This window comes from Clytia hemisphaerica, unplaced genomic scaffold (assembly GCF_902728285.1).
Source record: "Clytia hemisphaerica strain Z4C2 unplaced genomic scaffold, Clytia hemisphaerica genome assembly, whole genome shotgun sequence".
Lineage (NCBI taxonomy): Eukaryota > Metazoa > Cnidaria > Hydrozoa > Leptothecata > Clytiidae > Clytia > Clytia hemisphaerica.
In genome coordinates, this window is record NW_027104558.1 from 622,441 (window position 1) to 636,996 (window position 14,556).

Below are 14,556 nucleotides of genomic sequence, written 5' to 3' on the forward strand. Positions count from 1 at the left end.
TAAAAGTGAAGCGAAACTCAAAGGGAATTTTCTTCTATTTTTTATGTAAGAGAATTATCCAACTCATAAAGAAAGTCATCGCGAAAAAGCTGACACATGTCCGTTGCTAAAGATAGCCATGACGTTTTCAATATGAAACTAGTTATCTTTCTTCCTCTTATCTTTACTGTCTATTGGAAGAGCAAGATGTACTACACGCAATCTCTCTTGGACGGAGAAAGAATATTTGTATCGCTTGGTATAAAAATGACGTTTTGTATAATTGGTATTTGACAGAACTCGCTATATTATTTGCGGGAGGACAAATTTAAGCGATTATTGTGATGCTTGATGGAGAAAACTTTGCGTGATGGTGTGAGTTTTTCTGGGAAAGGGGGCTTTTTTGGGGAGATTGATATTTCATTGCTTATCTGGATCACTTTTTCGCAAATTTTGGTAAGAATTTCAAGAAAAAAGTTCCAATAGAGCTTTTCATAAATTAATTCACGAACATCACTTGCCTCGTATTCAAACAATTATCATGGTGATTATGTCCTTTGAGACATTAAATCCTTTTTTTATGAATAGAAAGTAGTTTTAATAAAATCCGCTGGGAGTTAATCACCATGGCAATAATTTCAAAACGAGGCAAGTGATGTCCGTGACGTAATTTATGAAAAGGTCTATTAGGGTATACTTTTCGAATCTAGGTGGCACGCCTCCGTCAATTGACAGGTAAAGATCCCCGGAACTTCTAGTATGTAGGAGGAAAGCTGAAATGCATGCATGTTACCTAAACTAAATGAGAAGAATGGTTGCTTGAGTGTCGTTTGTGAGAGTTTTTTTGACGGTGATATTCAGTATTATCGAAAGATAGAGCTTATTGAATAGTAGAATGTCGAAATAGAGAGCGTCAAACTGTAGTTGTAAATATAAGATTTAGTGCATATATTGTATCTAAGTAAGGAGAATATGAAAAAATGTGTAGGCTAAATGCTTTCGAATGATTCGTGGTTTATCAGTAAAAAGAATTTCATAAGAAAAAATGCACACGGTTTACAGGAAGGTTATTTTTAAATGGTAAATGAATGATAAGGCATTCTGTAATCAGAGGCTACCAAAGAACGTTCATTTTATCTATCCGACAGAATATTTTACAAACTAAGGAAGATTTTTAATTTTCTTACATTTTTGTTGCTTCTTTTTAAAATCTAGAGGATTTATAAACGAAGTATTCAAATTGACAATTTTCTTGGCCTCAAAGACCACAATAAATTATAGTCGGATGAGCGAAATGGGACAAATTTCGTAACGGAGTCTATAGAAGAGTATAATATATTGTGTTTTACAAGTTGTTTATATAATGGTTTCCTAGGTTCAGAATAGGATTATACAACTTGTGTCATTTCAACCGTTAAATGCTGACATCCAAGTAGAGGCTAATATATTTGATAGACTTTTCCCGCTGTATTTTCGGGGGTAGCCGGATGAAGATTGTAAAAGGTTTTTTCTAGAGGTAAGTAAATAAGGTCGTGTAGAGTAACAATCATGGTTGAAATATAATGAGAATTTCGGTTATTTTGACGTTTTTCAACATTTAAAGGCGAGAAAGTCGATTTTGGGCTTATCTCTTTACCTTAATGGAATATTTCAATTTGGGGGGGGGGTTGGCAGACTTCCAGGCTATATTCTGAGCCTTATTGGACTATTTTTGAACTTTTGGATCTTAAATCTAGCTTTAAAACTCAGAGTTAAAACTCTACCTTTCGAACCTACTTTAGAGCACTTACAAATCGATTGTGGTTTCAAAACTTCCCGGTGGATTTCCCTTTTTTTCTCAAATATTACGAACCTTGATTGTAGAAAAAAGCTCATTTTCAACTGCCTTGTCTTGGAGTCTCTTTCTGGAAGGAGTGTGTGGCTTAGTCTTGGAAGTAGAATCTTTCAATCCAAGAACGACGGTATTCCCAGCTTGCACACAACGTTTATTTAACGTTCACAACGTCCATATAACATTAGATGAACGTTGAAACAACGTTGCGTGCCAGCTGGGTTTTATATGGCTGTTTTGAAGTAATTGATAAAGCTAACGTAATAAAATTGTCATTCAAATTCACCAATACAAACCTCTGGGAAACTTAAGACCATCTCCTGACGTTACGGTTCCGTATCGTTTCGAAACGATGCGGTTCCAAATTAAGTGTGAACGTCAAAATTCGAAACGTCATGAAAGAAGACGTTACGAAGCAAAACAGATCGAAATGGTTTCGCTCCACTATTTCCATCGGAACGGAACTGCTCCACTTTTTTGCTCCGAAACGTTCTGAAACCAATATGAACACTCTCGATCGGTAACGGAAACTACCGGAACGATACGAACCGTAACATCTGAACATGGTCTAAACGGAAAAGAACTACTGTCATCAGAGTCGACAATATATTTTTAGCTGCCAATCTGCCTAGAATCCTCTAGTTGGAATTCAAATATCTCATTAAATTTATGGTTTTTAACAGCTTGACAGCACAATATTCATATCCTATTTATTCACCCAGCTGGCACACAACGTTGTTTCAACGTTCGTCTAACGTTATATGGACGTTGTGAACGTTAAATAAACGTTGAAAAAACGTTGTGTGCCAGCTGTGCGGAAAAACTGGGATGTGACAAACGGATGATAATTTATCCAATAAATCTTCTAGTTTTGAAATTGTTTTGGCATGCCAATTTTGTTCATACTAATGAGTGAGCAATAAAGAATTTCTTACAATAGTAACTTAGAGCACTTTAAAGGTTTAGTTTTTAAATAAGAGTGATATCGTTTGCTTACTCATCAATATTAATTCACAAGCTTTTTTACATTGGATTGACACATATGTGGAGCAAGATTGGTCAGAAAGAGGAAAAGAAAAAACTTTTTTGCTTATATCAGCACAATTTACCAATAGGCTGACACTGTCCTGATATGAAACGGGAACATTTATGTAAAAATAATAACTTTAATGTCATCCGAGCGGTTTAAAATTTTTGCAGGGAATGTTTTATGACTTTCATTGTGAAGGGCAAATAGGAAAAGCATATCTAATCACGAGTTTCATTATCGGCACGCACGCACGTAATTTGCTTGACGAGAAAATTAGCAAAATTGACCTTAAATTTCATAGAAATTTTCATTTGTGTGGGCACTTAATGGATTTTTTTCTTAACCACAAAATCCTAGAGAATATAACTCATGACTATTAATTGACTTCCTGAAAAAAATTGATTGTGATAATGGTTATCAGGACGATAATATCATACATGGAAGATTACCCTTGGCTCCACCAGATTTTAGTTGTTTTGGGAAGGTAAAGATAGAATGCAGCAAGATTTTTATTTTGAAAACTATTGTATTATATTAATTGTATTTTAAAAACTCCAAGTAGTTTTTTTTTGTCATTTGGAATTCTGTGTATTTCTTTCAGAATGGCGCCCTCGTCAAATACTCCTAGTCTACTTCAACACCCCCCCCCCTTTCACAGACCCGGTTCACTTTAAAAGAAACACGGTTTAATTCTCTTTGGCAGAACATCCAGGTGACTATCTGAGTCACATCCCTTTAGAGCAGAACGTCTTATGTGTAGAATGGATGACCTGTTATAAAATTAATTATATCCGCATACAACGTTAGATGGAGACTAGACTAGAGTCAACTTCTGACTGAACTTTGCTTTCTGATGATTTTGATGGCGCTGAGTCCAGTGAAGAAGACTAGAGGATATCGCCATCTTGGATTTTTTTAGTTTCGTTTTCGAAAATCATATAAAAACAAAAAAACAATAAATTATATTTAAAACCCCATCAAAGTTTATGAAACTATAATAAAAATATGAAAAACCCTCAAAATTTGAAAAACTTGGTTCATTGGTCATGGTTTTATGTTTGTTTTTCTCCAAAAAGGAGCTGGATCTAGTGGCATGTATTTGCTACCACCTCAAGCAAAGTCAAAAAATGGAGTCAATTACGCCGAGCCACTTATCAGCGCCTCCAGTCTATCAAAAAGCTATAAGTGACCCCCCGGGCTAGATGGAGACTAACCAGGGTAATTATCCGATTGGATTTAACTTATTTTCTTTTCTTTTTTTTAGAAAACAGACTATGAAAGATATACTTACCACCTGAAAAGTTCAAATAAATAGAATGCAAGAATAAAGAAAACATTTATCATGGCAAATTGGGAATAAAATAAAACACAAACACTCCAGAACGTATTTACACAAAAGATATATCGCACGGTCACAGAGTACATATTCATTCAATCAAGAAAATCACATCAAATCACATATTATATAATACATACATACAATATATTACACAGGAAAAGATGAATAACATAGCAGGATATATTATGATATTATGGATGCTAGGTAAGGAAATACTCTATGGGAAAATATAATCAGGGGGTTTTCACAGTTGGCAGAGGAGCGAAATCATGCCTTTTTCGGGCGGAGTGGCGGAATTCGACGAAAATTTCGGACAGAATTTAGGTCCTATATCGGAGACGGGAAATCGGTCCGTTTCAGTCCGGGAAAACAAAATTTAGCAAAAGATCGATCAGAATTTCGGAATGGAAAAAATATTCGAAATATCCAGAATTTTGAACGGAAATCTGGAATTCCAAACAAATTTGCGGTGGCAGAATTTTAGTGCTCGTTTAGACCGATAGACGGTTTGCCGGAAAAATTGAGGGAAAAGTGGAACCGGGTACCTCCTTGAAAACTTCCCCCAGGGGTGGGGAATAGGAATATTTTGGAGGAATAAGATTTAGCCAATGTTTGTGTCACCACAAACAATGGCTGAGGAAAAGTTTTGTTATTTAAGCCTAAATTTTCCAGGAACTCATCCTCGTTTCGGTAAGATTCTAATTCCCGGACTAAGATTCCACTGACTTTTTCGGGATATTTCCGCTGTTTTTCTCGGGAAAAGGTATAAAGGGTTTTTCAGGATGTACGGATAATAGCCTGTGAGATGTACGGATAATAGCCTGTGAGATGTACGGATAATAGCCTGTGAGATGTACGGAAAATAGAGCTTGTAAAGAATGAGAAAACTGTCTAACTTTCCAAAGTTCATTTTTAAACTAGCTGGAATTTACATTCTTACACGGTTGCTTCGCCAAGCCTGCAGATCAATAGTAAACAAATTCAAATTTAGTGGGGAAAACATCCTCCACATTACCTGATGATGGGAGAAGAATCTCTCGGAACGTAGCCAAACGTAAATCTCGTGATCCAAGCCACGATAAACTTCCAATATGAATATCACTGGGTTGATAAACGCAAACTTATTTAGATTCATATTTCTCTCCTTTTCATCATCCAGCCTACATCCATCAAGCCGAAGCAATGAATATCCATCAATTTTATACAGACGTTCACCTACCAAGGATCAACATCAGTTGGTCTGCAATGGGACGAAACATAGAGTATAGACTAGAGGCAAGGAAAATCAATGGTCTGCCAATATCAAGCCTAAATACTGTCCGCGAAATCAACACCAATCAAGATTTTATTGTATTCGATGCAGGTTAGTATCCTAGCTGGCACACAAGGTTGTGGAAGCGTTCATCTAACGTTAAGGCCGGTCTCCTTTTTCGCGTGACATGAGCGAAAAATTTTGTAAGGTCATTGGTCGGTTGAAAAATGAAGCGATTCCATTGGTCGAAATTGAAGTAGCGGATGAAAAAAGTAGAACTTCCTTCAACTTTTTTTTTGTTCGCGCGAAACTTTTTTATAACGTAATCTTTTCTTCAGGCAAAAAAGATTAAGAAAAAAACTGTCGCCCATTTCGCGCGAAAGTGGAGACCGGCTGTTGTGAAGATTAGATAAACTTCGTGTGCCAGTTTGGATTTTAAGCAAAACCCACAACAACTTTTTAAATTTTCATTGAAAATGGCAGCCCTTTGTTATTCTTTCTTTATAACAACAAGCAAATCCTTTCTTACCGTGGCTGTTTTTATTTTTGCGAAATTTGCAGGTGTGAAAATTCGAAATTTAAAACCTTAAAAGAATATAAAAGAGGCTTTAAGTCAATATTTTCTATGGTTCTTTCTGAAAGCTAAGCCTGTTTTCAAATTGTCAGAAATGAAGGAAGGTAAGGCAGAAATCCGACTGTCTACTTAAAGCTTAAGAATATGTTAGAAACATGCTAAGTAACCGTTGCTTTTCTTCTTCATAGAATTCGGCGCTGAGTATAATTGTAGCCTATACATCAAGAATGGGACAGCGACAAATTATATGTATAAAAATTTCACTGTCTTCGATACTGAACCAGGTTAAACTTTTGTTTTATAAGAACCAGTTATAAGAACCAGTAAATTTTTAATGAGGCTCGGCTGTTCTTATTTTCTTGGCTCTTTGAGCCTCAAATTGTTCTTATCCTGTTCTTATTTATACAATGAAACTGAAATATTTTAGGATTTATGCCCAATTTTTACTACTTTGACCACCTAAATTGCTTGAAATTGAGTAATTCCAGGCTCAACACGGTTCTTCAATTGTTCTTATTTTTTGGTGATTTTCGAGCTTCATTGTTCCTATAAAATGTTCTTATAAAAGAAAAAGAGTGTATTAAATGTTTTTCCTTTATGTTTAGGTATACCGTATTTGAATAAAGGCCCCCTTTTTTAAACGCTCCCTCCCCCTTCAAATTAGCCCGTCCCCTATAGAAGGCAGGGGCGTTTATCTGATTTTATGTGCGAGCGATCAGCGATCAGCGACCAAAGCGTCCGAGCCGTGTGCCTTGTTCGCCGAACACAAAATTCTGAGTGGGTAGCGGCCTTTACACTGTAAAAGAACAAAGAATAACATACTGTCGCGCAAGCATAGATTTGCATAAATTAAATTTAACAGCATTCACGTTGTTTTTATTAGCTCCACGACCAATACAAGACAAAGAGCCTGGATCTACAGGAGTCAAACTTTTGGTTCTTCATGTCAAAGATGCATTGTAAGTTGAATGTTTTCAATAGGATATACAGTTAGCTCTCTCTAATTCGACCTTCTTGGGAATAACAATTTCGAATTAAAGAGAGTAATTTAAACTACTTTTCAGCTAGCCCAGCTGACACACAACGTTCTTCCAACGTTTATCTAATGTTCACAACGTCCATATAACGTAGAATGAACGTTGAAACAACGTTGTGTGCCAGCTGGGAGGAGGACCGATATTTAGTTCGAATTACAGAGAAAAGATTCGAATAACGGAGGTTCAAATTAGAGTGAGTTGATTATAGATGGGTTGTTCATGTTTTGTTAAATAAAGTAATAATTTCCGCCATTATGGAAGCAAACGTTCGAATCGGTAGGGGTGATCCCTTACGCAAATCGAACGTTTGCTTTCATAATGGCAGAAGTGAACGTGTCGTAAATTAACAAAACATGAAAAACCTCTTTTCCAGAGAAACAAGGGCAACATTTCCAAAAGCCTAGAAAAATCTAGGGGTCAATGAGCGGTCAAAAAGATCTTGGGCTCTCTTAGAAAGGTTACCATTTTAATATTTTCATGATTTGAACAAGGACGGGAAACGCAAGCTTTTTCAAACTATAGAGGTTTCAAGTTAAGGAGACATTCGAGTTAAAAGGTTTCAATATCTCTTTCTATATCTCCATAATCACAAATCTCATAGGTATTATCATATCGTTGCACACAAGATGAATCCTCTGAAGGCGAATCGAAGCAATCTTCCGGATCCCGATTCAATACCCTCCGAATCTCTTCGAGGTACGTCCTAAACAAACATCGTCTGATACAATACCTTGTCACCGCAAATATGTTTGAAGAAGAAGCCTTATATGTTGCTGGAAGTAAAAAAATCCAGTCCCTAGGCATTGGCCCTTCCCCCGTTTATAAGTTTAAAAAAGTTTTCCAACACAGCATGTCGTAAGATAATTCTTAAAACGGCAATACAGTTGATGCTCTCTAATTCGAATATTATCGAATAATGGAGCGCGTCGAAAAGTAGAACGCCGAAGTAGAGAGCGTCAATAGTATAAGCAGTAGCGAACTATCAAATGTTGTACATTAACTCTGAACATTTTCTTTCAGGCTTCACCACCAATTCAATAACCTATATAACATTAAATATCTCACAATCAGATATGAATGAAACCGATTCGGTTTATGTTATTGGAAACGGGAAAATAAATGGAGGTTGGTAGATTACAGAATTAACTTTGTCGATTCTTAGACACATTTTCCCCTTCTGCTTTTTTTTGAAGCCGTAGACGATGTTATTGTCCGTTACAGTGATAGTAAAGGCGGGGAAATAGGGCGGTATGGCGTTATTTCGGTATACGGAAAAAAATCGGCGGAAGAATTTCGAAGACTGGCATCTCTACCGACTGTAAACTCTTTTCGGCAAAAAATCCTGTTTGTTAATTTTCTTCGGCTCTGGGCTATTTTTTAGATAGTGATTCGTCTTATAGACTAAAGAATAGTCTATGCATTTGGGTGAAATGGAGAATAACTCTATCTCAATAACACTGGAGAATTTTTTAAAGCAGTTGAACATACTGTATATTGACATTTTATGTCTTATATATTTCCAGGAGTTTTAAACGCAAAATTGGATGGTTACTATTCATACGCCTTCTTTCAAAGGACCTTCGTCGAAGGGCGCTCAGCACCCATATCACACCCATGGACGCCCATCTTGGGACCTCAAGGTGGACCCAAAAGGGCGACAGAAGATGATGAAGTCGTCATTATTAGTATTAGTGTCCTTATTGGGGTCATTGCGTTTATAATTATTTTGGTGTTTTGTTGTTATTTGAAATATTCGAGAAATTACGCACCGAAACCCGTGAAGAAAAAGAGAACGGATCCTGTGCAAAGGTTATCTATAGGTAAGATCACTTTTTCTTTGTTATTTCTTTATTTAAGGCTTTATGTTTGAGGGTCCCCGAAGGGCTAGAAGCGAAACTTTAACCCTTCTCATGCAAGAGAAATTTAAGCCTCGTATTTCCCATCCAAAACGCGCATAGAACGCGCCGTAATCATGACGACGGATTATATCTAGCGGTTCCTTTGTTTTGGAGGACTACATTTTTCAAAATTTAGCGATAAATTCTATTTTCAATCCGGCGTTTGTGTAAAAACTACGCGCGGGCGTTCAGGATTGGAAATAAGTGGTGTCATTTCCCATTCAGGAGTCTCACCTCTAGCCCTTCGGGCTTGAAACTCAATGGTCCGAGCTCATATCATTCATCCAAAAGGCTTGTTCGTCCCCTGACCTAGATCGTACCGTGTATCCCAGGCTTTATTTACGTTAATGATGGACGCTATAAAGTATTATCTAATGTAATTAGAATTAAAAAGGCGACGATACACAGGAACGAAGTTGAATGATTCAAAAATTTAAAGGTTTTAATTTCAAAGTGGAAAAGCTTGTAATTCAAAATAGACCTTATCGGAGTTTTTGATATTTTTAAAAAAGCGATGCATTGTGGGATTGTTTCGAGTGTATTACAATAAAAATCTTTTAGGAATTCCTCGTGGGAATTCTATTGTAATACACTCGAAACAATCCCACAATGCATCGCTTTTTTAGAAAAATCAAAAACTTCGATAAGGTCTATTGATGACTAAGTCAGCGATATCGACTTTATTTAAAAATAAAACTATTAAATATCATCGGGTATTTCTTTTACCAAACAGATCCAGCGATTCCAGTCACAGAGTGCGATTTTTATGACCACGTGGCACAAATGAAATTTCACAACTTCAAAGGATTTTATGAAGAATATACGAATATGGAAGTACCATTTAAACCAACAGAAGAATTCCGAAATCCCGATAATAATTCTAAAAACCGATTTTTAAACGTGCCGTGTTACGATCATTCTCGGGTTCCGATCGAACCACGTAACGATAAGAATACGTACATTCATGCAAATTTTGTACCGGGTTTCGATACAGATAAAGATTATATTTTGACTCAAGCTCCTCTACCAGAAACGATTAAAGATTTTTGGTCCATGGTTTTTGACCACAATGTTGAAACAATAGTTATGGTAAGTGAGTCATTGTCCAGTTCTTGACCATCCCAGCTGACACACAACGTTATTTCAACGTCTATCTAACGTTCACAACGTCCATATAACGTTAGATGAACGTTGAAACAACGTTGTGTCCCAGCTGTAGAAGTTTTCAGGTTTATCTACTGAAGAACAAAAGGTGATAAAATGGCTTAAAAAACTCTTTCAGAAGATCAGAATCTTTCAGGAAGACTTCAAGATTTTCGATCACCTCTATTTTCTCATTTTTCTAGCAGTTTTGGCAAAATTAGAATTTAGGCTTTTTACACGTACGAAAACGAACAAAATTCACGAAAATTACAAACTTAACCCGTGCGAAATTTAATCAACTTAATTATCTTAAAAACTCTAATAATATTGAAAACACTATCTTTTATACTTAAAATTCAACAGATTGGACAAGAATTCGAAAAAGGTCACAACGTTTGTGCCCCATACTTCCCAAGCAAAGAAGGACATTCGGTCACTGCATTATACGGAAAGATAACACTAGAGCACGAACATCGGACAGCGGATTACATCATTCGGACACTTATATTCACACCGTTGGGGAGCCATAACGGACCAAGGAGGATCAAACATTTTCAATTTTTGAGTTGGCCAGCCGTCCGAATCACACCGTGTTGTCCGATTGTGTTTTTACAATTCATGAGAGCTGTTAATAAGTCGATAACGAAATCGAAAGTCGTACATCCACTGGTGAGTAAAAGTTATTTTAAAGATATTTTAGGTAAAGTTATCTCAATACACCTTTTTGACCGTAGCAGCCAATTGCCGCGCGGGCATTTTTTTGTCTGCTTTATCACACTATAATCGTCCCAGCCCTTTTTGACACATTTCTCTATTGTCTATAGGTGCGAAAAAATGACTGGGACGGTTTTAGTGGGATAAAAATGCCCGCGTGGCAATTGGCGGCTACGGTCGAAAAGGTGTATAGTAGGTGGATTATCACATGTATACTTCAAATTGTGATAGAGCTCTGAAATTTTGTACAGAGGTTCCTCATGAAGTAAAGAAAATAAAAATTGAGAGAGACACTCTTGAAAATCATGTTTCTGTTGACGTCAGCACTTTTTTTGCAAAAATTTCATCTCCGAAAAACCCTAACATATACCGTTGGAAAGAAAATTTAGTTTTAAAATTTTTTTTTGCTCAGTAAGAGATAATATTTTTACAGGAAATATTTCACCGAGACTTTTTTTGGGTGAATTTACAGTGAAAAGTTTAAATCTTCCAGCAATCCATGGTGAAAAACTGTTTTACAATTTTTCAATATACGTCTGAATAAATTCAAAAACCTTCTGTGTCTGATTTTCTTTAGCAGGACTAAAGAAAAAAATATGTTTGCATTTCACCCTTATTGGGGAACTTTAAAAATGCTATACAATAAAACCTTCATTTTCCGATAAAGAAAAGAGAGGCTTTGGATTTCGAGCTACAATTTCCCTCGATAAACTAAAAATGAGCAGACTGACCGAAAGAACTTTTCTAGTGTTATCTAAATTAACAACCTGAAATTTTAGGTCATCCACGGCACTACGGGAACGGGGCGTGCTGGAATCTACGCATGCATCGATACACAATTACGTCGAATCCGTAAACAAAGTGACGTCAATGTCTACGAAGCCGTATTAGACGTACGTTCGACGCGTTGGGACGGCGTCAAAACTTTGGACGAATATATTTTCATCCATGATACAGCGTTGGAATGGATATTGAAGAAAAAGATTCGAGATATTGACGTGGAGTATTTACCACATTATATTGAGAATATTAATAAGTCAGCACCAGATGGTAGGTTTTAAAAGCATCCTGTGATAAATTATAAATTTTTGAAACCAATGAAGTATAAGCCCAAAGGGCTAGAATCGAATCTCTAACCTTTCTCAGGCAAGAAAAAGTGAAGATTTAAAATATGCGCCGTATTATTGACGACGGATTGAATCTAGCAATTCTTTTGTTTTCGAGTGATATTTTTTTCAAAATTTAGCGGTAAATTTTAGTTTCAATCTGTCATTTACGTAAAAACCAGGCGGGCCGCGCTAGGCTGCGCAACTTTGGTAGGATTTGTTGGCTTCAAATCCTACCAAAGAGATTTGATTCTATCCCTTCGGGCTTATACCTCATTGCTTGAAACGGTAGACTCTCTTATAAGCGAGTATATGTATCTGTGTTTTCTGTGACGAGGACGGTTGGCTTCTGAGGACGATAGTAGACAAGTACTTTAACCGTCCTCATTTTTGTGGTTCAAAACTCAGCCAATTCTTGGTTTACCCAGAATAGGCAATATTTTGAAAACCTCTTCTACTGAAATTAATCTTTATAATTCGAATCTTTCTCTAATAATAGTAATAACTCGAATAAAATTTTTGGTCCCATGAAGATCGAATTAGAGATCTAGAGTCAACTACCGGGTGCGCCACAAAAAAGTTTCTCTCTTTTAAACTATATTTCTCGAAATCTAAAATTTTTAAAAGAACCATTTCTATTTCATTGGAAAGAAGAAAGATAAACTTAAATTTTGATGCGTCATTTATTAAATTCGAATCATTAGATCAAAAGTTATGTTCAATTGAATAAAAAAGTTACTTTCAAAAAGTGCTTGAAAACGTTAAAAATAGACCTATCAAATTAAACAGAAGCATAATTACATGATACATGTAATTATGTATCTTCGAATCAGTCATTAAAAAATGATAATTAGCTGTCGAAATAATCTTTTGTCATATAAAGGAAGGTTGAATTTCAATAAAAGGAAGAAAATTCGTCGAAAAAGGCCAAAGAATCTGGTAAAATTCTTAAAAATACATCAAATATGGGTTTCGAGGTTAAACTAGCCTTACATAGACTTTTCCCGGTCTATAACCAAAAATCTGAGGAAAATTTCGGTAAAAGTAAATTAAATTGATTTTGATGAATACTTTAAACTCTTGTTGACCCTTCAGTTTCAAAATTAATGTGTTTGGTTACTGAAAAATGCTCTTAATCATGTAAAGCCTTTTGCGACTACCAAATTTGAAATAAAAATTTGATAGGTCAATTTTCAACGTTTCCGAGAACTTTCTGAAAGTAACTTTTTTATTCAATTGAGCATAACTTTCGATCTAATGAACCGAATTTAATAAATGACCCGTCAAAATTTAAGTTTATCTTTTTTCTTTCCAACGAAATGGGAATGGTTCTTTTAGAATTTTTCGATTTTGAGAAATTTAGTTTCAAAGAGAGAAACTTTTTTGTGGCGCACCCGGTATATCGGGCTATTCCAGAAATAGTCTGCACCTTCTATGCTGAGGTGGCGTGACTTCCAGGTGGATAAAAGCAGACATAACACCCACATCAAGACCAAGCTAAAATCTTTGATTAAAAATCATGTGCAACGCCCTTCAGACCACGTTCACACGCTAAAACATTTTATATATTCGATTTTTACTTCACTTGTAACCAAAAGAGTGGCTTCATTTCATTTCTGAGCGAAACGGAAACGTTACTTGCGAACATGGTCTCAATCCTTTAAAATGATGACGTAAACTAACACAAAACACTGTGTCGTCCGGACCAGAAAATTGTCGTTGTGTCTATTTTCCTGAAAAGTTACGAAGTTTTAACATCCAATTACTAAAACTTAATATCGGAGCACATAATTAGTTGAAGGGGATACTAAGTACAATGTCAAACGAAAAAGAGTAAAAATGTATAGCGTCTTACGATTAGGTACGATTTTGATGTAGATTTCATTGCTTCTCTTGATTACCTTTGTCATCTCCGGCAATATCTATGTATTTTCGGTGGTCCTATAAGAAACAAGAGAAAATTATCATAAGTGAAGGGTCTGAAACCTAAAATTGGTCTCTTGTGGCGTAAAGGTCAGTGTGTCAAACGATAAAAAAGTGCAATGCGTAGGTAAAATGATCATTTTGACATCAATGGAATGTCTTCTTTTCCGAAATATTTTTTCAGCCACCTAGAAATTATGTCAATGAGCGTTTGCTAGGCATGTAGCTTTAGAACCCCATGATTGGTTTTGATCATTTAGAATTCAAACATCATCTCAAACGCTAAATTCAAAAAATCTTTCAGAGAATTTTATTTCAATTTTTACTGATTATGGCGATCGGAAGACACCGAAACATCTAAATATATGTTTTAAATTTTATCCTAATAAAATGAAAACGCTTCTGAACTTTACGTTGAAAATATTCAGGAGGATCAATCAATTCAAAAAATCTTTTATTTTTCTCATGTTTAGAACTGTTCACGACGGAATACAATTTCTTGGCAGCAACGGTGGTATCGGCAACGCAGAAAATGGATGTGGCAAACCAACCGTGTAATAAATCAAAGAATCGTTATGACACCGTCAAGCCTTTTGATAATAATCGAGTCAAATTGACAAAACTAATAAATACGGAGGTAAATATTTAAAATCTTTCTTTCTCTGTAGTGTCCACCTAGTTAAATACACGCTTTTATAAGAACAAACTATATAAGAACAAGGGTTCGAGG

General features: G+C 35.8%; 1 protein-coding gene across 1 annotated transcript; it reads left to right on the forward strand.

Moving 5' to 3' along the window:
* Positions 1-3,267: 3,267 nt before the first annotated feature.
* Positions 3,268-14,463, forward strand: LOC136822997 (receptor-type tyrosine-protein phosphatase delta-like; the record flags this gene model as incomplete). The annotated part of the gene is made up of 12 exons (XM_067079305.1): positions 3,268-3,324; positions 4,105-4,383; positions 5,339-5,542; positions 6,194-6,289; positions 6,889-6,964; positions 7,644-7,738; positions 8,063-8,167; positions 8,566-8,862; positions 9,674-10,029; positions 10,447-10,752; positions 11,577-11,847; positions 14,300-14,463. Coding segments are annotated over exons 2-12 (2,013 nt in total), but the record flags the coding sequence as incomplete, so codon positions are not given.
* Positions 14,464-14,556: the final 93 nt, after the last annotated feature.